Below are 23,736 nucleotides of genomic sequence, written 5' to 3'. Positions count from 1 at the left end.
AACATCATAACACAGCTAGCCTTTTCATTGAATCTTCGAAAACTTAGATAAGAAACTATATAACTATCTTTGTTCCAAAAATATGATGATGGCCTAGCCATTACGTAAAATAAGGTAAAATAACGCAAAAACAAAAATATAAGTAGTCGTAAAAATATTATCTTCGTTGAAATTGTGAAATCAAGAGAGTGATGAAATTGTGAAATCAAGAGAGTGATAATATTGTTAAATTCGGAGAGTGATAGTTGCAAAATTATATTGCTAAGTAACCGTGGCTAGATAGTACAGAGATTATACAGGAGAATGTTGAAAAGAAATTGAATTGTGAGTTTTTGATGAAATTTTTTTCGTATTTATAGACCCGAATTCTAATAAAAAAAATAAAAAATAAAAAATAATAAAAAATTAAATTCAGAGTAATTATTTGGGTTGATCTCTGTTGACACATAAAAATTCAGCCCAAATCAAACAATCCAAGGAGTAAAGCCCAATTGGAGGATCCCCAAATCAAATAGTCCAAAAAACGAAGTCCAATCGAACGAATCAAGGTGAAGGCCCAAATAAGGGGCCCAAGAATGCGGTAACGCCATCGCCCAAGTTTGCAAGTCGTCCAGAATTTGAACGAATAAAGTGTCATACGGTCGCCCAGAGCTGTTATTCTATTCTCGCCCAAACTTTCAAGTCGCCCAAGGTATCAACAGACATAACGCATCGTGGTTATCAAGAAATGCAATTATCAAGGCAGTTGTTAAAGTAGCCCTATCACGTTCCACGACTCAAGGAATTCAATCGAAAGCGGTTGAACGATGAAAGGTAATGGCAGCAGTTAAAAGGCAGTTTCATGACAAAATGGCCACTACGAAGAAAGTGGGTAGTTATAGAACGATCAAGCAGTTTTTAGAGTAGTTAATCACAAAGAGATCGTCTATGAGTTATAAAAGGGAGAAAGGACGTAGAAGCAAAGGACCCGAATCCAAAATTCTCGAACAGAGAATATGTAATTTTCATTTCCTTAGTTTTTAGACTTAAACACTTTTCTTTCTGTAACTCGTGTGCTTGCGCCCCTTGGAGGCACGTTGTTTTTCATTTCTAATTGTAAAGTTCATCGCCAATAAAAGAACACCCATTTTTGAGACTTTGTCTCAAGAGGTTTGTCCCTTACACAATCGTCTGATCCTTTTTAATTGTTAGCGACTTAACCCGCGCGAAACAATTTGGCACGCCCAGTGGGACAGTGGTGTTAGGTGTTGAAAGTACAAAAGGTGAAACAATATGCCTCAGAGATCCAACAAGGAAGGAGCAAGTCAGGGAGGAATCCAGTTTGTAATCGAGCGATATGAGGAGCAGCATGCCTCTCCACGAACAGATGGACAAAATCAAAGCAGTAACAGTCGTTATGAACCAATGACGGAGTTGAGTCCTCGAACCATGCGTGCATTGCTTGGAGAACTCACACAAGACGTCGTTGAACAGGTAAATCTTCGAAGTATTCATAATATGGAAAGATTTACACAAAATGGAAATACACACTATGACAATATGGCCAAACAGCTAAAGACGTTAAACGAAACAATGAATAAGTTAGTAGGCCAAATATGTCAATCGGCTATACCTCTTACAAACCACTTTCAAACCAGGACAATTGTGGGACATAATCCCTCTGTCCTAAATCCAAATCAAGGGGTAGAACCGCTTTTTGGCCCCTCTACTTCAAACCAAGGGGGTACTACAGTGCCAAATCAAAACAATGGTAGCGGCATGCCTAACTTGGGGGGTAGTCCAAACGTGAGAGATAATGTCCTAAACAATGGACAGAATATTCCACATGGTAATGAGGGAACAGATATCCAGGCTAATGGTAATGGTCTTAATTATGGTAATTTTGTTGCCAATCAAGGACCAAACATCAGACCTCATGCAAATCAACCGGTTAATCAGCCTGTAGGAATTCCATATGATCTCAATGTCATGTTGAGGAACCAGATTATGGAAATCGTGCAGGATCAGATGGCTTTTGTGGTGCGTCCTGTCATTAGGCTGACGTATACAAAACCATATCCTGATTGGGTAGACCAAGCATATCCATGGCCTAGAGGGTACAAAGTGCCAGAATTTTCACTGTTTACCGGTTTAGGAGAGGTGTCTACTCTAGAACACATAGGGCGATTCACGTTGCAAAGTGGTGATGTAACCGATTACCATAAAATGAGACTTTTCCCTAGTTCGTTAACAGGAGTAGTTTTCTCCTGGTTCATCAACTTGTCAGCGAACTCTGTTCAAACATGGCAACAACTGGAACAGTTGTTTCACGCTCAGTTTTATAAAACTGAGTCTGAAGTCACTTTGGCTGATTTGGCGAATCTACGTCAAATACCAAATGAATGGGCAGAAAGTTTTCTCCAAAGGTTCAAAACAGCAAAAAGCAAGTGTTTTGTACCTCTGCTCGAAAAAGAATTTGTCAAGATCGCACAAGGCTGTTTGAGCTTTGATTTAAAAAAGAAGTTCCAGGACAAGGAATTTCCTGACCTTTTCCAGTTGAGTGCGAATGTGATTAGGTATGAACGACTGATAAGAGAAGAAGAACAAATGAAAAATTCTAGTAAAGAGACTTATTACAGAGACCCAAATTTTGACGTTCATACCATCGACGACGAATCATACGATCAGGCCGAAATGTGTTTGGCCGAATTGGTAAAAGGAGATACATATACTTGTCCCATAATAGCCAAGCCTAGACCATCGGACAAAGATGAACCCATAAAGGATGGAAACATAAAGGCTAGAACGTTCTCGTTCGATGTGACCAAAGCTGACCTTATAATCGATAAATTATATAGGGATAAGCAAATAAAGTTGAGCGATAAACACAAATTGCCAAACCCTGAACAAATAAAGGGTAAAAAATAATATAAGTGGCATAATGCATGGTCACATTTGACTAACAATTACTTGGTCTTCCGTCACGTATTGCAGAATGCTATTGAATCAGGACGAATTACGTTCGATGATAAGAAAAAGATGGCAGTGGACGAGAATCCTTTCCCACAGCCACTTGGGGTAAACATGGTAACGTCTGGATTCAAGAACAAGTTGCCAAAATTCAAGTTGGTCATAGATGATGGAGAAGAGGATACTAAAACACATCCCAGTGTCTTCGAACGAATCAAAGGGAAAGAACCAAAAAAGGACGAAGACGTCCTGTGTGCAAGGTGTAAGAGGAAAGTAAATGGAGACACGGAGAAACCGGGGACATGGCAGCATCCTCATCGCCCTGCCTTCTTCCCAAACATTCAGCCTGGTAGAGGGCGAGGTACATCATTCTATAGAGGACCGCCTTTTGAAAGGCAGTTCAGACCAGCAGATACTGGAAGAACATTTAGGCCACAACCTCGCCGGCCAAATGTATGGCATTCATTCCAGTACAGCGCAGGAAAGACAATACCCTTTGATGAGATGACTAGGACCCAACAAAGGCGTTTCCAGCGAAACTACGGACGGATGATGAGGCAGCAATAAGGAATGCCACATCCTAAAGCGCCTCTACTACTCAAGGTAGCCAATCAAAACGTCCTCAAAGGTAGTAAAGAGACTGGTACATATGAATCAATGAAGGAACTGCCAAAAACCTCTTTTGGGAGATCAAGGTTTGAGAGGGACAAAAAGGATGAAGAAGATCCAGATCAGCCCCTTGCTATCCAATTCGGTACGTTGCCTCCTGTCGTGGCCAATAATTACCTACTGGCCAATGAATTCAAGAATAAGGAAAAGGAAGAAGAGAGGGAGGACAACGAAGGAGAAGCCTGCGTGCTGGTATGTGAAGAAGGCCAGACTTCTGGAGAGGCCTACAACGATGAAGACGACGATGGGATGACAGACATTGAAGAAGAAATCGACCTAGAAGCAGAAAGGAAAAAGAAAGGAGTATCGCGCAATACTCTGTTTAAGCAACTACATCAAGAGGGAGTTCGCGAAGTAGACTTGTTGGGGGAGCCATCTGGGCGTCCTTTCGATTTCTACGTACTGTACGGGACACCCAAAAGGAAGAAGAGAGTGCCTCGCTCTGAGAAGTATGGGTCACCTCCAAAAATAATGCCCCCTCCCACAGGTTGGATAACTGATGAGGAAGCATTAGAAAAAAGTAAGAAGGAAATTCAGGAGACAGAGGATCAGCGTGACATACTGCACGTCGACCTATCACAAGGGGATAATTCGATAGAAAACAAGCAAGAGGTAGAAATAGAGGCTGCCGAAAAGGTTGTTTTTAAACGGCCAGCCATGAAATTGACAAAATACCTGAGGCCATTATACGTTAAAGCTCTAGTTAACGGCGTCCCAGTGGCAAAAGTGCTTGTCGACAATGGAGCAGCTATAAACACCATTCCATCCAGGATGATGAGAAAGTTCGCAAAGACAGAGGGTGATATGATTCCTACAGAAGTCATCCTCACTAGCTTCAATGGAGGAGCAACTTCAGCTAAGGGAGTTATGTCATTAGACATAACTATAGGTACGACTACTAGGACCACTGTCTTCTTTGTAATAGATGGTCCTACTAGTTACAACGTGCTCCTAGGAAGAGATTGGATACACGGAAGTCGCTGTATATCCTCGTCGCTCCATCAATGCCTTATTTTTTGGAATGACAAAGGCGAAGCAGAGGTAGTACAGGCCGATTATAGGCCTTTTGTCGCAGAAGCAAACTCGGTGGAAAAGTTCATGTACAAAGGAAACTATGGATCTGTCAGAGTGGTACAAGACGGGGAAGAAACTCAGGTTGTCGCGCAAAGTGAAGAACCATTCTCAGTGGACGCACTCACTGAGATGTTCAAACAGATGAGGCCAAATATAGTAGCCCTGGAAGAGCCAGTGATTGGCAAAAGAATAATCAAGGAATCTTGAATGGATTCTGAGTTACAAAAACAAATGGCCGATATTCAGGCCTTCAAAACCAGACTGATGGCTTTCAATAAGGAATGCAATGACAAAGCGAAGGAAGAGACTGCCCTAAAAGCGCTGAAGGACAAGTTGGCAGTATTCGAGTTAGAGCAAAGCCTTGGTCGAGAAGTCAACAAGGTGGACTGTTTGGAAGAAGAAGTACTTACAAAAGAACTGGACGACGAAGTGATGCGGATTGCCAAACCTGGATACGCTCAAGCGCAAGACCCTCTAATCAAAGTAAATATTGGCGATGAAGGAGAAGATCACCCAACGTTCATTAGCCAGATGCTCGATCAAGAGGTTAGTAACAAATTAATCGCTTTGTTAAAAGAGTACAAAGATTGTTTTGCTTGGGAATATGAACAAATACCTAGTTTAGATAGAGACTTAGTGGAACATAGATTACCAACTAAACCTAATTTTAAACCTCATAGGCAACCTGCTAGGCGTTTTGCTCCTAATGTACTCCCTGAAATTAAGAAAGAGATAGAGCGATTATTGAAAGCAGGTTTTATAAGAACAGCCAGATATGTTGAATGGTTGTCGAATATTGTGCCAATACTAAAAAAGAATGATAAACTAAGGGTGTGTATAGACTTTAGAAATTTAAACATAGCTACACCCAAAGATGAGTATCCAATGCTCACGGTGGATTCTTTAGTAGATTCAACTGCCGGACATGTCATGTATTCTTTCATGGATGGGTATTCAGGATACAATCAAATCTATATAGCTGAAGAAGACATACACAAAACTGCCTTTAGATGCCCTGGGTCTCTAGGATGTTTTGAATGGGTGGTTATGCCTTTCGGCCTAAAAAATGCAGGGGCAACTTATCAAAGGGCAATGAATTTAATCTTTCACGACATGATAGGCAAGTTTGTTGAGGTGTATATAGACGACATAGTAGTCAAGTCTATTAAAGAAAAAGACCATTTCGAACAGTTAAAATATTCGTTTGAACGAATGAGGCAATATAAGTTAAAGTTGAATCCCTTGAAATGTGCATTTCGTGTTAATGCAGGGAACTTTTTTGGTTTCTTAGTACACAAGAGAGGGAGTGAACTTGATAAAAATAAAGCGAAGGTCATCTTAGAAGCTAAACCACCTAGCAATAAAAAGGAGTTGCAAAGGTTTCTAGGCCAAGTAAATTTTTTAAGATGCTTTATTTCTAACTGTGCAGGGCGAACTAAAGTCTTTTCGCCGCTATTAAAGCTGAAAAATCAGGACGAATTCGTCTAGAAAGAAGAACATCAAAAGGCTTTTGAAAGCCTGAAAACATATCTATCAAGTCCACCAGTGTTGGTGTCACCAATCTAGGGACAGCCAATGAAAGTGTATGTATCGGCTGAAAAAGAATCAATAGCTGGAATGGTCGCACAGGAAGACCAATTTGGTGAAGAAAGGACAATTTATTACTTAAGTAGACGATTAACGAAATGTGAATGTAATTACTCTGCTATTGAAAAATTGTGTCTAGCACTGTATTTCACATGTACAAAATTAAGGGCTTATTTACGGCCCGTAACCATTTATTTAATTTCTAAAGTAAATTTAGTCAAGTATATGTTCTCGCGCCCTATTTTACACCAAAGGGTAGGCCTTTGGACATTAGCTTTATCAGAGTTCGAAATACAATATATACCTCAAAAGGCAGTCAAAAATCAGGCTTTGACTAACTTTCTAGCCGATCATCCATACCTTGACGTGCCTAAAGAAATCGAATTAGAAATCAATTCGTTCGAATTAAAACTTTGGGTGTTGTATTTCGATAGGTCAAAAACCTCTAAAGGTGTAGGAGTAGGGGTAGCATTGATTAATCCTTTAGGGATTTGCTACAAGTTTGCATTCACCTTAGACAGAATGTGCACCAACAATCAGGCCGAATATGAAGCTTTAATTGTAGGCCTAGAACTAATGGTAGATATGGGAATAAGAAATGTGATCGTTAGGGGCGATTCTCAATTGATGATCCATCAATTGATCGGTGATTTTAAATGCCAAAGTGATTCCATTATAAGTCAGTACGAGATCGCCCAAGAATTACTAGAGGAATTCGATCAAGTAGAACTCCAATGCGTTAATAGGATATATAACGACATGGCAAATAAGTTAGCCCAAATGGCATCAGGGTACTCAAAGGTTTTGAATTGGAAGTCTACTTGTGAATATGGAATCATATTGCCCGTGATTCAAAGAAGGGTGAGAAAAATTGAACTTCACTGTATACAAGATGGAGATGCAGTGGATTGGAGAACAGAGATTAAAGGGTTCCTTAAAGAACCTAATGGAGGGATTAGCAGGAAGACAAAACTATATTTGCTGAATTACACACTAATAGATGAAGAGCTGTTTAAGAAACGCTCTGATGGTGTATTACTAAAGTGTGTAAGTTTACAAGAAGCCAAGACGATCATGGCTGAAGTGCACGAAGGGATATGTGGAGCTCATCAAGCTGACCATAGGATGAGATGGTTGATTATTAGGAGTGGATATTTTTGACCAAAGATGGGAGAATTATGCGTTCAGTATGCAAAAAGTTGTTTAGCATGCCAAAAACACGGTCCAATACAAAGGGCACCAGCACGAGAGATGGCACCTATTATTAAACCTTGGCCGTTCAAAGGTTGGGCGATAGATCTGATAGGGAAGATCTACCCTCCATCGTCCAAGCAACATACTTTTCTTATAGTTGTAATCGACTATTTCACCAAATGGGTAGAGGCGGTACCTTTGAAAGAGATCACTCGGAAGAATGTTATAGAATTTATTCGTGATCACATTATTTATAGGTTTGGAATTTCACAAACTTTAATGGTAGATCACGGAACATCTTTGAATGAGGATCAAGTGAACAAATTTTTGAGCGAGTTTGGGATTAAATTAGTAAACTCCACACCGTACTACGCTCAATCCAACGGACAAGCGGAATCTTCTAATAAGATTCTGAAAAATATCATCAGAAAGATGATAGATGAAAACGCCAGAAATTGGCACGAATATTTGAACAAGGCCTTATGGGCTTATAGAACATCACCTCGGTCAAACACCAAAGTTACTCCTTTTCAACTTGTTTACGGACAGGAGGCTATTTTGCCTATGGAAATCAACGTGCAATCGATTCGAGTGTGCTTGCAACATAAGTTGAATGATAATGAGTATGCTGAATCACTAGTTCAAAATTTATTGAGTTTAGACGAATTGAAGTTGGACGTCTTAGATAGGTTGCAAGTTCAAAAGCAAAGAATGGCTAAATTTTATAATAAAAAAGTCATAGCCAAGTCGTTCAACTTGGATGAACTAGTTTGGAAGACGATTCTCCCTTTGGATACCAAGGATCCAAAGTACGGGAAGTGGTCGCACAATTGGGAAGGACCATACAAAATAAACAGTGTATTGCCTAATGGAGCGTACCACTTGGAAGATCTAGACGGCACCAAGCATGTAAGATTCATTAACGGCAAATATTTGAAAAAATATGTTCCTTCTTTATGGGAATGTGACCAGATAAAAACATAACCAAACATTCTGGACGATCAAAAGATAATAAAGACAGAGCGAAATACGTTCGAATAAAGTTCTTTATTATCAAACGTTCATTACAAGAATACAAAAGATACAAATGATGGACGTGCTACAAAATACAACTAAAATAAGATGATCTCCCGATTGATCGCTGAGTAAGCTTCACACCACCTTCCTAAATGCATCGCTGCAATGGTGGGATTGACGAGTAAGAGGGTGTACTGGCCCCACCGCCTTCCTAATTGCATCGCTGCAATGGTGGGATTGCCAAGTGAGAGGGTGTACTGGCCTCACCACCTTCCTAAATGCATTGCTGCAATGGCGAGCAAAGAGGCTGAGAAACACTCTCAGCAGACAAGCTGAGAAGCACTCTCAGCAAGCAAAGTGGCCCACAAGCAGCCCAAAAATTGCCTACCATCATTGACTCCTTGTGAAGAACAAAGAGATGATGGGAAGAATTTTGCAGGAAAGAACTTCGCTGCTGGCCAGAAAATATTTCCTATACCTCCCATACCAAAGGTGACATCAAGGTAAATATAAGGCGGACGGACTAAACAATCCATTTTTGAATCAGGTTGATTGTCAGAATGCCAAAGAATGACAGCAAATTGATTTCGAAGAAGAAAATGAAGAGATGAAGATAGAGGATGAAAAATGCGAAGCATTTATAGGGGGGTGAAGATGAAGAGACAGAATATGAACAGCCACATTTATGTCTAATAAACGGAATTAAATAGCCCTAAGTTTTGGGAACAGTAGTGGGAATATCAAGAGGGAATGGACAAGATTCTTAGTGCAAAGCAGTTAAGTGCTTAAAAAATTGATGACTAAAAAATAAACAAATAAATGCACAAGAAATTAATGTTCATTAATAATGAACAAAGTTACAAAGGGAAAAATTGAATTACAAAAGAAAAGAGACATCGTATGTCTTAATTACAGTCTACCCCATAAAGAACGAATTCGTTCCCTAAGTTTTTCCCAATCCTCGTTCTGTCGAGAAGAAGTGATGTTCAATTCAGCCGCGAAGTCATCATCATCAACCTCCACCTTTTTGTACTGCTCGACCAAGGACTTAGTTCCCTCAATTCCCTCGGAGGCGTTGCGCTTTTTAGCAGCCATCCTCGCCCTGCAGTCGTCCATTTTAGCTTGAAGTTCCCTCATCTGAGCAGCCAAGTTAACCATCAAAGAGTCTTCAATCATGACTTCGGAGGAGATTTCTTTCAACTCGTCCTCAGCCTTGTTAATCTCCATACGCAAAGACTCTTTCTCAGCTACGGCTCGAAGATATTGAGTACGCTTGGCCTTTAGTTCAGTATTTTTGGCCAGCATAGAAAGGACCTCGGAGTAGATAACTTTCAACGTCGGTTTAAAATCGACAGAAAGATTGAGCGACGGAAGCGTCAATGCTTGCTCCAACTTCGCACTCAAGTGCTCAAGTTCATCCTTGTGCCTGGCAGCACTAGCCCTTCCAATATCCATATCCATGAAGGATACGTACTCAAATATCAGTTCTTTCAGGAACTTCAAGTCTTCCTCTGAAGAAGTAGCAGGACGATCGGATGGAGCAGGGCGAAACGTCTGAATTTGCCCCCAGGAAGCGAACAAGTCTTGGATAGAACGCACAATCCTGTCAGAGTCCTGCAAAGAAGACTGCCAATATTGAAAATCCTCACTACAACGAACAAGGTGGAAATAGAAATAAAGCAAAAAGAAAAACTACCTCGTCGACAATCGTAGAAGATGGCGCGCCCTCAGCCAAGCTTGCCACCAACGACTTATCCATTCGTGAGGACTTCCCTTTGTCCGAGCGAGAAGATGTCGCCACAACGGGCGGACTCATAGGAGTATCTGCAAAGCTCAAGAGCAACAAATCAGAAACCAATAGCACGAGCAAAGGTAAGACATCAAAAAACTGAATTACCTTCTGCTTCGATGTTTGGGGGGTCGACGCCCTGGGAGGAAGGTGGCTCATCCATGGATTGTGATGAAGACTCTGGGACTGAAGATGTATCTTTAAGCATGGTCCCCTCATCAACCGGTTTGGATGAAGTAGCATCAGCAGAGGATGATGGAGCAAGAGTTGTCGATGCCAAAGCCTTTGAAGGAGAGGCTGAACTTTTCTGAAAAGTCCAAAAGATCATCAGTACACAGAAAAGTTTCAAATGTGGAAAAGCATATTTGTAAACAGACCAATTTAATTACCTTCCTCCTGACGATAAGAGGGGCATCATCATCATCAACATCATCCTCCAGAATGGGAGATGCTGAGGCTGGCCGTTTGCGGCTTGGAGCACTCTTGGCCGTAGTATGCTTAGCAGGGAGAGAAGAAGATGGACGAGCAGACTGTTTAGCGCGACGAGAAGGAGAGGGGCTCCGAACAGATAAAGGAGTGACCAAAACAGGAGGAGGAGAAGAAATGCTTGGTTGGTCTAATGAATGAAAGGCACGATTGGCCTTAGTCGTAAATAATCTGCGCTTCACCGATGGTCAGAGTTGTTCAAAAAGAGGGTGAGTGGCATGACAAGAATTAAAAGGGGCTAACGAAAAGTGGCTTGATAAATGGAGGTTGCGAGCGTTTATAGCCTCTGCTTCCACCTTATTAATGGTATGAAAATGGCCAATTAAGTTCTTCGAATAGCAAAGAGGAACAGGCCAAGTTTGGCCAAAACCAAGCTGGCGAGCAAAAAATTGGGGAGCATAAATTTCTACCCCTGCTTTGGCATTAGTCCCAGTTAGAATATTATGAAATAGCTCCCTCCCAGTTAAAAACTGAATCCAAATGAGCAGGGAGGTGCTCGCGCTATCTACGGTGGAAGGGGGATGTACATAGTTTGGAGTAAAAAAAGGAGGAAAATGAAAAAAGGAAGAGATTGAATCTAAAGAATAAAAGAATGAAAAAATGTCCCTTCTGGACATATTTACAGGAGTTAAGGGCTCCATAGCTAGCCCATAACAGCTAGCAGAAGGACGAGAAATGGATGGAGCACCAAGCGATGGAAAATAGGATCTCAACCACAGTTGAGTGAACTAAAGAGGTCCACTGCCAGTGGGAGATGCACCATTCTTCAGTTGAGTTTGAAGAAAAGTCATGCCTCTATAAAAGGCAGCCAAAAACAAAGAACATAAATTCAAAAGCCTGCCACGTGCCAATTCGTGCGCTATGGGTAAATAACTCAGAGAAGGCTTTATACTTGGCACGCACAACACATATTTACAAAGTCAAACTAAAAGGAAGGCCACTCGCTTAGTATGGGTAGGCTCAGCACTCGAATGATTGTGGAGGGTCTGCAGGCTTGAATAAGAGTTGGCATAGTTTTTACCAAACTGTGGGGCGCCACCAGAAACTAAGATACCTGGGAAAATGGTATCGCCCAAAGGTGGTAAATTCACCAGGGCCCCAACATCCCTTAACGTAATAGACATGGGGCCAAGAGGAAAAATAAAGGTGCTATACTCAGGGGACCAAAAACTCAAAGCAATCGAAAAGAGCGCTGAATCAAAAGTAGGGGGGCGAATAGAGACTTCTAACAAATCAGAAATCCTAGCGCTATCGAAAAGTGCCTTAGTAGGACCATGGCCCACAAGGCGAGTATGCCACCTACGAAAAGCTACATCAGATTTAGGCCAAGTGCGAATACCTCTTTCGCGAAGTGGCCCCAACGGCAGAGAGTTTAGAAAAGGAGGGCCATGAGTGCAAGGAAACTGTTGACCCACCGCCGCCTGTTCAACTGCCTCCGCATTGTTGAAGAAAGGACCCAAGTAAAACTCATTACGTCCAACGTCGGCGGGCGCGAGAAAACTTGGGGTTATATATGGGCGACTCAGAAGTTTCTGAAAGTCATCAAAACTAAAGGAGTCGCTAGCTTGAGATTGTGAAGCAACCATTGGAGAAGGAATGAAGCTTTTCAGGGTTACGTAACAAGAAAGCAAAAGATGAACAGTGAATCGTGAAAGAGATGCAAAATATGAGGCGTGATTTGGTAGTAGTGAAATAGCGTGTTTGGGGTTTATAAGGGTTTGCAAAACGACGCACCTTTTCAAATTATAGAAGGAAACAATGATTGGAATTCTTGGAAATTTCGAACGTTGCTGGAAACATGAAGTGAATATGACAAAATTCAATAATTATTATTAATTCTGCCATATTGAGGGGTAATTGTTGACACATAAAAATTCAGCCCAAATCGAACAATCCAAGGAGTAAAGCCCAATTGGAGGATCCCCAAATCAGATAGTTCAAAGAACGAAGTCCAATCGAACGAATCAAGATGAAGGCCCAAATAAGGGACCCAAGAATGCGGTAACGTCATCGCCCAAGTTTGCAAGTCGCCCAGAATTTGAACGAATAAAGTGTCATACGGTCACCCAGAGCTGTTATTCTATTCTCGCCCAAACCTTCAAGTCGCCCAAGGTATCAACAGACATAACGCATCGTGGTTATCAAGAAATGCAGTTATCAAGGTAGTTGTTAAAATAGCCCTATCACGTTACACGACTCAAGGAATTCAATCGAAAGCGGTTGAACGATGAAAGGTAATGGCAGCAGTTAAAAGGCAGTTTCATGACAAAATGGCCACTACGAAGAAAGTTAGTAGTTATAGGACGATCAAGCAGTTTTTAGAGTAGTTAATCACAAAGAGATCGTATATGAGGTATAAAAGGGAGAAAGGACGTAGAAGCAAAGGACCCGAATCCAAAACTCTCGAACAGAGAATATGTAATTTTCATTTCCTTAACTTTTAGACTTAAACACTTTTCTTTCTGTAACTCGTGTGCTTGCACCCCTTGAAGGCACGTTGTTTTTCATTTCCAATTGTAAAGTTCATCGCCAATAAAAGAACCCCTTTTTGGGACTTTGTCTCAAACGTTTTGTCCCTTACACAATCGTGTGATCCTTTTTAATTGTTAGCGACTTAACCCGCGCGAAACAACCTCAATTCATACACGAATGACGTGGCCAGCAAATCCCAATTTCACTCACGCCCACATAGCTAAACTTCTGCACGCTTGTATAAATCATTATCAACATCTGACATTCTCTTATTATGGAGGAGGCAACTCCGCGCACTCCGACAGTCAAGTTGGTCAACTTTTATTGCGTATTTGGGTATGGGACGTGTTGAAGATGTGTCACAAAAGTGCTTGGAAACTAGGGATTTATAGAAAGTGAAAACGAGAGAACAATATTATAGTTGAGCGTATAAAATTATATTACCTTCAAATGACATTAAGTGTTTGCTTGATTGACATGGAAATATAATCTAGAAAAGAAAATGTTTTCGTTCTTTTGTGGAAAATAAAAATCACCTCCACCTAAGGAAAATGTTTTCCTTAAAAATAAGGAAAATTAGACATATTTTCAAAAGTTGGAAAATATTTTCCATGAAAAAAATTAGCAATCAAACACCTCAATTAGAAATTTGGGTAAAAAACTGATATTTTCCATGGAAAATAAATATAATCAAGCACACCCAAAGTGTGAGCTTTTGTAGTTGAAAATGAAAAATTATCATCGTTGAATGGAAAGACACATGACATCATCCTCATGGTCACGGTCAAGGTGTCTCCTGCTATGTGTCACTCCATCAATCTTAGAATTATTGACATTTAATATTTTTGAAAAGTAGCTACTATAGAGCCTAGATTTGACCTTTGAAAAGTATATTGATAAGTTGACCGTTTAGGCGACTATTGCAAAAATGTCACAATAATCAATCATAAAAATATCTCGTACGAAAGATCTCTTAAAACGGGTAAAATATGAAATATGTTCCATTAATAAAGAGGCTAATTTCCTTGGATCACTTTTGCAACAAGTTATAGTACCTTGCCTAGGCCATGGAGGGTTAGCTTCTACATGACAACTCGGAGGAGGTGATGTCAATGACGGACGCAAACATTTTAAGTTAGATAGACACAATTAAACTTATAAAAAAAGTTGTGAAAATTGATATTAACAATTTTCTCACAGCCTTGCTATAGCGACAGACTCAATAATAGAATTAAAAATATGGAGACACGTGTCAACACATAATTGTCTTTTTCTTTTCTTTTTTTAACTTTAAAAAAAACACACAAAATCCAATCAATTGTTGCCACAGCACCATATCACCCAATCCTCCGTCAATCGCCCCGGCCAAGCAGCATTATTCATTTTCTTAGATCCTTTCATTATTTTTCTCATCACAAAAAAAAAAAGGCAAATTTACATCCAAAGTATTTGTTCATAATTAATATAAATAATCAATCAAAATAATCAAAAGCAAGCAATCAGCATAATACACACACAAATTTAGGGTTAATTTAGGCAATGACACTTGAACGGGATTTACAGCTAATGGTAGGCATGTAGTCAAAACTGAGATGCATACACTAAACTTGAAAAGTTCATATTCACAATAAACTATGTAAATGGTATAGAACACAACATAATTCACAATTTCACATCCAGGTTACTAAATTTCCACTAATTCATAAATCAAAACAAAAATAAAAAAGTCCTCCTCCCTGATTTAAATCAAACATATATTATTGGAAAATCCATTTCAATTCTTAAAAATTAGGAATAAATTGTCTCTGAGGGTTCCGTTTCTGTGACTCTATGTGTATAAACTGTAGAGAGAGAAAAATGAAGAAAGAGAGAGAAAACTGACCGGGTCTGAAATGAGAGTGAGGTGGAACGTACGGAGTCCAAGCGGGGACGGACAATGGACGATGTTTCTTATCAATATAAAAAGCAAAAAAAATTTCATGATTCCTGTTTGAGTGTCAGGAATCAACAATTCTCCATAGGGTTTGTCTACTAGTACATTAGGGTTGACGGTGTACCGATGCCCACGATTTTTTACTCGTCGTGGGCCCCACTCACATCGTGGCCTCCCTTGTCAACCCGGCGTACATAGGACAGGGATTGAGGGAGACCTGAGAGCAGAGGTCAAACCAATGACGGAGGCAGACACAGTAGCAGAGGGAGGAAAATTTTCAGTTTGGGAATTGTGGGAAAAAGAGAAGGGGATTATTTTACACGAAAAAAAAAAAAAAGAAAGAAAACCTCCTAAGAAGTCAAAAAAATTGATAGATCACATGACCCACAAGGCCCTATTCCCGTTCCGCCACTGGTTGATACATCACTTTAGCTACCTTATATATGACCTCAGTTCAGACACGTAGGATGATAACATGAAGTGAGAGCCTGATTGAATTTGTTACCTGACTGCCATGTGATCGTGACTTGAAACCTTTAGAAGAGGTGTAACAAAATTTTGTTACTCAATGACAGTATGCTGAAAATGGCATTACTGCACATGGCCTCAGCCATCGCCATTGAAAAAAGAAATGGGAACTGCCATTTCAAATCAAAATGGCATCTGCCATTAATTTATGTTCTGCATGCATGGGGCGAGTAGAGAATGATCTCGGATTGCAAGAAAATGAGCAAGTTGCTCGAGGGCTCGTCACAAGCTAGCTCGTCGTCTCTAGAGGCAGCTCATGCGAGTTGACCAGCAGCTCACTGCTCTATCATGCTCACAGCTCGTCTAGGCACGAGCTGAGCTGGTGAACGAATTGCTCCGCTTTTCAACCCCTTGTCCAAACCTTTAAATCTTGGTGAAAATGATCTCCAACCTTTGCATTCTTGACACAATTAGTTCTTTTTGATGAATTCTGTCCAAAAGAATTGTCAAATTTTTGTCCCTGATCATCGAGTGTTGGGGCTACATGTGCAATTTATTTTTAAAAGAAAATGCTTTTCACGCCTTCAACTAACAGCCCTTTCCAACAAAATTCATACCGAAAAGTCAACTAACGCGATATAGTGTTAAATTCAAATTTATGCGTTACCAAGTTTACGTTCCAAGTTAACAATTTGTTTGACCTTACGTGCGGAATTAATTAATTAAAGCAACAAGTCACTTTAATTAATATCTAGATGATTAAGCATAAAATTCAATTAATTCCTAAGGTTGAATTGCCGATTGGCGTAATGTAGAGTAAACAATAAACACAACAACTCATAATATGATAACAGAGAAATCCCAATGTGGATAAAACTCCGGGCCCAAACTAGTTATGTCCACTATACTAATTCAACAAATACAAGTTACCAAACTTTGTACGCAATCAGACCCGCTATTTCAGTCTCACAAGCTACTACCATAGATACCTCTAGCCTCCTACTAGACTTCCAGATCTACCTCCTGTAGCCCAATTTGCTGTTCACTATAGCCTCCTGATCCTTAGCTGATTGTATCACCAAGTGAAATTCCAAGAACCGCCTGTTCTTGTCCGATTCACTGCGTTTGACATCCACCTCTCTCAATCCCCAATGAAAGAGTCCCTTCCTCAAAAGATTAAGGAAGAATGATGTTTTAGGTTATGTAAATTCGATGTTTTCCCCAAAATAATGGTTATCGGATCACAAGATTGATGTAAATGGAATCACCAATTAATTGCACCTTGGACCTCTTCAAAGATGTTATGAATATGTTTGGTAATGAAAGAATAATGTAACAACCTCTCAAAATTCGTGCTAGGGCTTAAGTATATATATTTGAAGGTGTTTAGGTGGCATGGGCCGAGTAAAAAACTTCAAAAATGCGAACTAGGGGTTGTGCTGCATAGGAATGTCACTCGAGCGAGATGCCAGGGAGAATCGAGCGAGAGGTATTCTATTTTTTTCGCTCGAGCGAAAGCCAGCGAGAATCGAATGATAGTGAGCACTTGTCAATATTTTCATTATAACTTTCTCTCTCGATATCCAATTGACGTGATTCAACTTGCGTTGGAAAGCTAACTCAAAAGGGCTACAATTCTTTTAGAAATAGTCTTGTCCAAATTCCAACATTTTCTATGAAATAAATGTGTTGCAAGTGATGACTAAAAATTCGAAACATAATTTGTGCAGCTCTTTGATATCCTTTAAACTTCCAATTGCAGTCTAATGATCTTATGTGATCTTCTTGGACATCTTGGACTCTTTCAACGATTCGAACACTAATTTACCTCATCTATACAAAATTGCACCCTAACCCCTTGACTTTCACAAGAATGTTCAATTGAGGCCATAACTCTTACAAACATATAATTACGTCCGTTTTGTTTACAGAATTCCCAATCACACTTTCAGACCTAACAAACTCCCCATTTGGCATTCTGTGACAAAACCATACACAATGAGTCAGGACCATACAACTATAAGTCAGGACTCTGGACACAATTTATTCTACCCAGTAAACCCAATCACTGAATCTTGTATTCCTTGTACTTGTTTCCTGAAATCTACAAGCTCATATACCCAGTGTAAAAGCACGTGACACACGAAATATAAACATTAAAGTACTTAATCACAAACACATCAACATACTAGTCTGAGACGTGATATTGATGTCAATCAAAACACCAACACCACTAAACATCAAAATTCAAACAACAATGGATATAATATGGAATGCAAAATACAATGCATCTATGTCTCTCCCCCATCGACCCCAATTCGTATGCTCTTTTTTCTCCCCCTTAGTTACACTTTTCTCCCACCCTTTTTGTCATAAATGTTGAAGGGAATCATATTAAGAACAAGCTGAGCAAATAATACATAATAACTCAAAAATGTAGTTGATAATATGCAAAAGTAAAATTAACAAGTAGTAAACCTTCCCACATACTTAGTTTAGACTAAAATGGAGTAAAAAGTACAAGTGACTCGTGTGCCTAAAGTGTCACTATTCAAATGTAAGCAGGACTCCAAACCTTAATTTTGTAAGAAGGGACATGCCAATCACTGCCAGTAATTATATTCTCCTACTAATGAAAGTTAAACCATGTAATGTGTAGTAAGACCTATACTTATTATTTTTACTTATTTCCCTTACTATGAGCTTTTATATTTTTCAGATTTTCATATTATTCCAACTCTTCATATTTTTCACATTTTTTCATTTTTCCAGCTCATTAATTTTTCATCGTAAATGCAAGTTCTTCTCCATTAGGCAACTAAGATGACCCCTGCAGCAAGTTTTAGGCTGATTAATCCAAGTCAATTGACCATAGGCACCGGATTTTAAGAGAGCCCATATGCTTAATTGTTCGAGTCAAATAAGCCCCGAAAAAGAACATTAAGATATTGAGCTTTAATACGGAGGGATAATTTGGTTTAGGTCTATTAAATATTGGTAAATTCATATTCAAAGTCACCCTATCAACATGTAACAGCCATCCTAAATCTCACACACGCGGTAGAGTCCCACTAACAAATTTATAGTATGTGCAGTGCAGATGGTACATGACGACACATATACTAAATAATCCAAAAAGACCTAAACAAATAATGAAAATTATTATACAGCTTATCAATTTTAGCTCATATATGATCACAACCAACAAGTTCAAGAAATATGTGTCATGCAGTAGCAATTTCTATAACCAATTATTTTTGTCTTTTTCAAATTTTCAATTTTTATTATTTTTTTTTCATTTTTACTAAAATGAATGCTCCACATACAAAAGAAAATAAAGTCAAGCACACAAAGATAAAATTAAATATGCATACGCCAAAGCAAACAAATGAAAATGCACATGTAAAAATAATAATAATAATAAAATAAAATAACAATAAAAATAAAAGTAAAACAACCAAAATACACGTGATACATACAATAATTATACAAAAATTAAGAGCAAGCATACATAAAAAATACCTAATCAAATAGGTGTATAAGTGTTCTTTCCTTTAAAAGCACCGCGATCAACTACTAAATTTGGGAGATTGCTCTTCTTCACCCAAACCTGTCTAGAACGGGGATTTTTTCGAGACAGCTAAGTCACCAATTGGATCAAACGATTCACTTGATTAGCAAGGAATCCAATCTGACCAATATACACTTGATTTTTGTCCTTTTACAAGCTCAAGCATTTCCTATTGTTCAGGTAATGATGACATCTAGGACAGATGTAACCTAACTCTCTACACTGAAAACATGTTGGGATAAACCTAAGATCTGTGTTATGTGGACACTGATTTCTATTCCTAGGTCGACGGGTCCTACGACGTCTGGTAGACCTACGTTCAAAAGATCCTACAACATTAGATATGGAGTTAGTCACAATGTTAGGTTGGTCAGTAGCACAAACAAAAGTGGTCTGTGAAGTACTAGCAGCATTACTATCAAAACCTAGACCTCCCTTATCACCAGTCGACTTGCCTATTCCTAGAATATTTTCTAGCTTTTCAGAACTGCTAAAAAAGGCAAGTATCTGAGACCTAGACAACTCTAGCTCATTCCTAAGGTGCTTAACCTAAATAGCTAAGGTCTCATTCTCAATGATCAGCTCACTTACTCTCCTAGAGGACATCTCATTCTTATTGGTGAGATCACTATCTCGGCCTCTAACCGTTCTTTCTCTAATCTAAGTTCCTTCACTTTCTTATTCAGCACCTAGTTAGTAGCTATGATCTTGAGGCTTTCTTCATACATCTTCTCATAAGCTTCTTCTAGATCTTCCTCACTTCCACCCTCATCACCAGATTCTTCACTACTATTTAGGTCATCATCCCTTTCACTCCCCCGTTTGGATCCATTCTTAACCTTAGCAACAAAGGCCACATATTTTCCACTCTCCTCATGTGTGGATTCCTCATTTTGATTGTCCGAGTTAGACTTGTCATCAGTGAGAGTAGTGTTCATTGCCTTCTCTTCAACTCTTTTAGCATTCGGGCACTCACTCCTCACGTAACCGAAACCCCAACAGTTATGGCATCTCACGGATTTAGATTTTCTCCTAGATTCACTCGGGCCACCTTTTTGCCTCTCTTGAAGCTTCTTCTTATTCCTAAACATTTTTCGGAATTTCTTAGGTATGTAGTCCCTCTCCTCATCATTAGGTGAATCTAAATCAGAAGATTCCATCCGGTTATTCCTAGCGAATTTCAAGGCTATGGATTTTTCCTTAACAGAATTGTCTAAGGTCAATTCATGGGTCTGTAGGGATCCGACTAACTTCTCTACCCTGATAGTGTCTATGTCCTTACTTTCCTCAATAGCTGTGACTTTCGACATGAAACGCTCGGCTAAGGATCTAAGAATTTTTCTATCTATCTTGGGCTCAAGAATTTTCTCACCTAGGTTGAAGGAGGAATTCACTATGTCATTTAAGCTCCCATAAAAGTCATCAAATGTCTCATCATCCCTCATCCTGATTTTCTCAAACCTATTGGTCAGCATCTGTAACTTAGAATATTTAACGGCCTAGGTTCCCTCATGTGAGGTTTGTAAAATATCCCGAACATCCTTAGCTACCTCACATAGATACTATCCTAAAGTCCTCGGAGGACACAGCCATAAACAATGCATGTATGGCCTTGCTATTAAAGTTACAGTTATCCAATTGTGCTCTAGACTACTTTTCTACGAGGTGGGAGTGACTACACCATCTACTATGGTACTAGGGGTAGACCAACTGATAAGTGTGTTTTTACACACTTATTTACATCACAAACATGACTTAAATACAAGTAAAATGATTGAATTGTTACTTAACTTTGTCAAATTCATGCAATGTAGGTAATTCTATGGAAATAGTGGAATTCAGGAGAAAAGAGCATAAAAAGGACCAAATTCGAGCAAAATGAAAATTCAGGGACCAAATTGCAATTATCTGAAAGTTGACCCGATGAACACATCAAGCAATTGATCAAGCCAAACACCAATTGGAAGTTATAATGGAACATTGGAGCAACTAGAAACAAGAGAGGAGGTCAAGGAGTGAAGGAATGAAACTTGAGGATCAAAATGACTCAAATTAGAAGTTAACTCTACTATGCGGTCGCGAATGATCCTCCAAGGATTAAAAACGCCATTTTTCTTATGCCTATGCGATCGCATAGGTTATGCCTATGCGGTCGCATAGGTATAATTTTTCCCGATTTTTGCAGTTTCCTTATATGATTGCAACTCCTTTGGTAACCTAATTTGGACGGGTTTAAATAGCAAATAAACATCCAGAAGCCGCACGAACGACTTGGGAGGCAAAAACATTCATCTTGGAGTGGATTTGAAGGCAAGAACAAGAATTGATGCGAGATTTACAAGATTTCTTCAAGTTTTGATAACCCGGTGATGTACTTTATTCATACTTTGTTAGATTTCATTATTTTTATCATGATAGGCTAGATTTCTGCAACTAGGTGATCGATGAACCATGTAATTATTATTAAACTTGCTATTTCATGATTTTGAATTATTAGTTCGATGGGCTATTTGAATGGATTATATTGCTTTATTTATTTCCACAATTAATGTGCACTTAATTTGTGTGAACTTGGTGGTTTAATTCTGAATTTGAGAAAATTAGATTAAACTCGACATATATAATTCATCATAGGGTCCGATAGGGGATAGAAATATACCCCTATGCCCTATGTAAATCTTTAATTGCTCACAAAAAGATTACATGCGTTCTTGTATAATTGCATTCGTCATAGAAATATAGGCTGGTGATTTATGAGAATAGGTTCAATACATCTCGAGAGAGAGTATTGAATAGATTTAGGAGCATTAATTTGTCAAATTCTTATTGGATTATCAAAATTGTGAAATTAGGGTTTAATTAGTAATTATTTGGAGATTTGTGATCCTAGTGCATTTGTTTTACATAGATTTTCATAAATTGACAATACATTTAATTTATTTTTTATAACATTTCGTAATTGAGTCATTCGTTAAGTAAATTTAAGTAATTAGGGTTTGATTTTAAATTAGGGTTTTTCAATTTGGGGATTTCTCCCAAAATTAGAGCTTTTGATTCCAAAATTCATCTCAATTCAATTAGTTTCGGTTAAAGCTAAAATAAATAAAATTGAACTACTCTTTCTCTGTGGGACGATACTTGGACTTCTAAAGTCCACTTTATTACTTGTCACGACCCGTACACTTGCGGTAATTTAAATCGAAAGAAATATTTCGCGAACACCAACCATTCACTACGCTCTGCCAGACACGCTCATTCGTGATTTCGAAAATGCCCTCATTCTAACCTTCCAATACGCATAGTTACTACCATCAAAGTGGGACGACACATTCAACGAGGTACTCATCTAGACTATTTAAGGCCAGGACATGATTTTAAGCTCTGATACCACTTGAAAAATCACCTAGAACGCTTAGATAAGCTAGAAAATTTGCCTAACGCGATACAGTGTCAAATTCAAATTTATGCGTTACCAAGTTTATGTTCCAAGTTAAAATTTGTTTGACTTTACGTGCGAAATTAATTAATTAAAGAAACAAGTCACTTTAATTAATGTCTAGATGGTTAAACATACTATCCAATTAATTCCTAAGGTTGAATTGCCAATTTGCGTAATGTAAAGTAAACAATAAACACAACTCACAATATGGTAACGGAGAAACCCCAACGTGGGTAAAACTTCAGGACCAAGTCAGTGATATCCACTATACCAATTCAGCAAGTACAAGTTACCAAACTTCGTACCCAATCAGACCCGCTATTCTAGTCTCACAATCTACTACCGTAGATACCTCTAGCCTCTTGCTAGACTTTCTGATCTATGTCTTGCAGCCCAATCTGTTGTCCACTACAATCTCCTAGTCCTTAGCTGATTGTATCACCAAGTGGAATTCCAAGAACTACATGTTCTTGTCCAATTCACCGCGCTTGACATCCACCTCTCTCAATCCCCAATGAGAGAGTCCCTTCCTCAAAAGATTAAGGAAGAATGGTGTTTTGAGTAATGTAAATTCGATGTTTTCCCCAAAATGATGGTTGCCGAATCACAAGATTGATGTAAATGGAATCACCAATTAATTGCACCTTGAATCTCTTCAAAGATGTTATGAATATGTTTGGCAATGAAAGAATAATGTAGTAACATCTCAAAATTCGTGCTAGGGCTTGGGTATATATATTTGAAGGTGTTTAGGTGGTATAGACCTAATAAAACACTTCAAAAATGCCAACTAAGGGTTTTGCCGCATAGGAATGTTGCTCGAGCAAGATGCCAGCGAGAGGTGTTCTGTTTTTTTTACTCGAGTGAAATGCCAGCAAAAATTGAGCGACAGTGAGCAGTCATCAATAATTTCATCATAACTTTCTCCCTCGATATCCAATTGAGGTGATTCAACTTGTGTTGAAATGTTAACTCAAGGGGCTACAATTCTTCTAGAAATATCCTTATCCAAATTCCAACATTTTCTATGAGAAAAATGCGTTGCAAAGTACGACTGAAAATCTAAAACATAATTTGTCCGGCTCTTT

General features: G+C 39.0%; 1 protein-coding gene across 1 annotated transcript in view; it reads right to left on the bottom strand.

The window, feature by feature from the left end:
• LOC111392968 overlaps window positions 1-19,815 on the bottom strand; it is a 47,308-nt gene extending 27,493 nt beyond the window's left edge. Inside the window, exons 1-7 of the mRNA XM_023018379.1 lie at window positions 19,801-19,815; window positions 19,527-19,758; window positions 17,691-17,742; window positions 17,553-17,616; window positions 16,659-16,801; window positions 10,090-10,138; window positions 9,961-10,044 (exon numbers count right to left, since the gene is read on the bottom strand). Of these exons, the coding sequence (XP_022874147.1) occupies window positions 9,961-10,044; window positions 10,090-10,138; window positions 16,659-16,801; window positions 17,553-17,616; window positions 17,691-17,742; window positions 19,527-19,758; window positions 19,801-19,815 (639 nt within the window). The remainder of the gene's footprint in view (window positions 1-9,960; window positions 10,045-10,089; window positions 10,139-16,658; window positions 16,802-17,552; window positions 17,617-17,690; window positions 17,743-19,526; window positions 19,759-19,800) is intronic.
• Between the last annotated feature and the right edge of the window lie 3,921 nt (window positions 19,816-23,736).

Source organism: Olea europaea, chromosome 4 (genome assembly GCF_002742605.1).
Source record: "Olea europaea var. sylvestris chromosome 4, O_europaea_v1, whole genome shotgun sequence".
In the NCBI taxonomy this organism is placed as follows: Eukaryota; Viridiplantae; Streptophyta; class Magnoliopsida; order Lamiales; family Oleaceae; genus Olea; species Olea europaea.
Note: the sequence above shows the minus strand (reverse complement) of the source record. Positions and strands in the feature narration are given on the sequence as shown.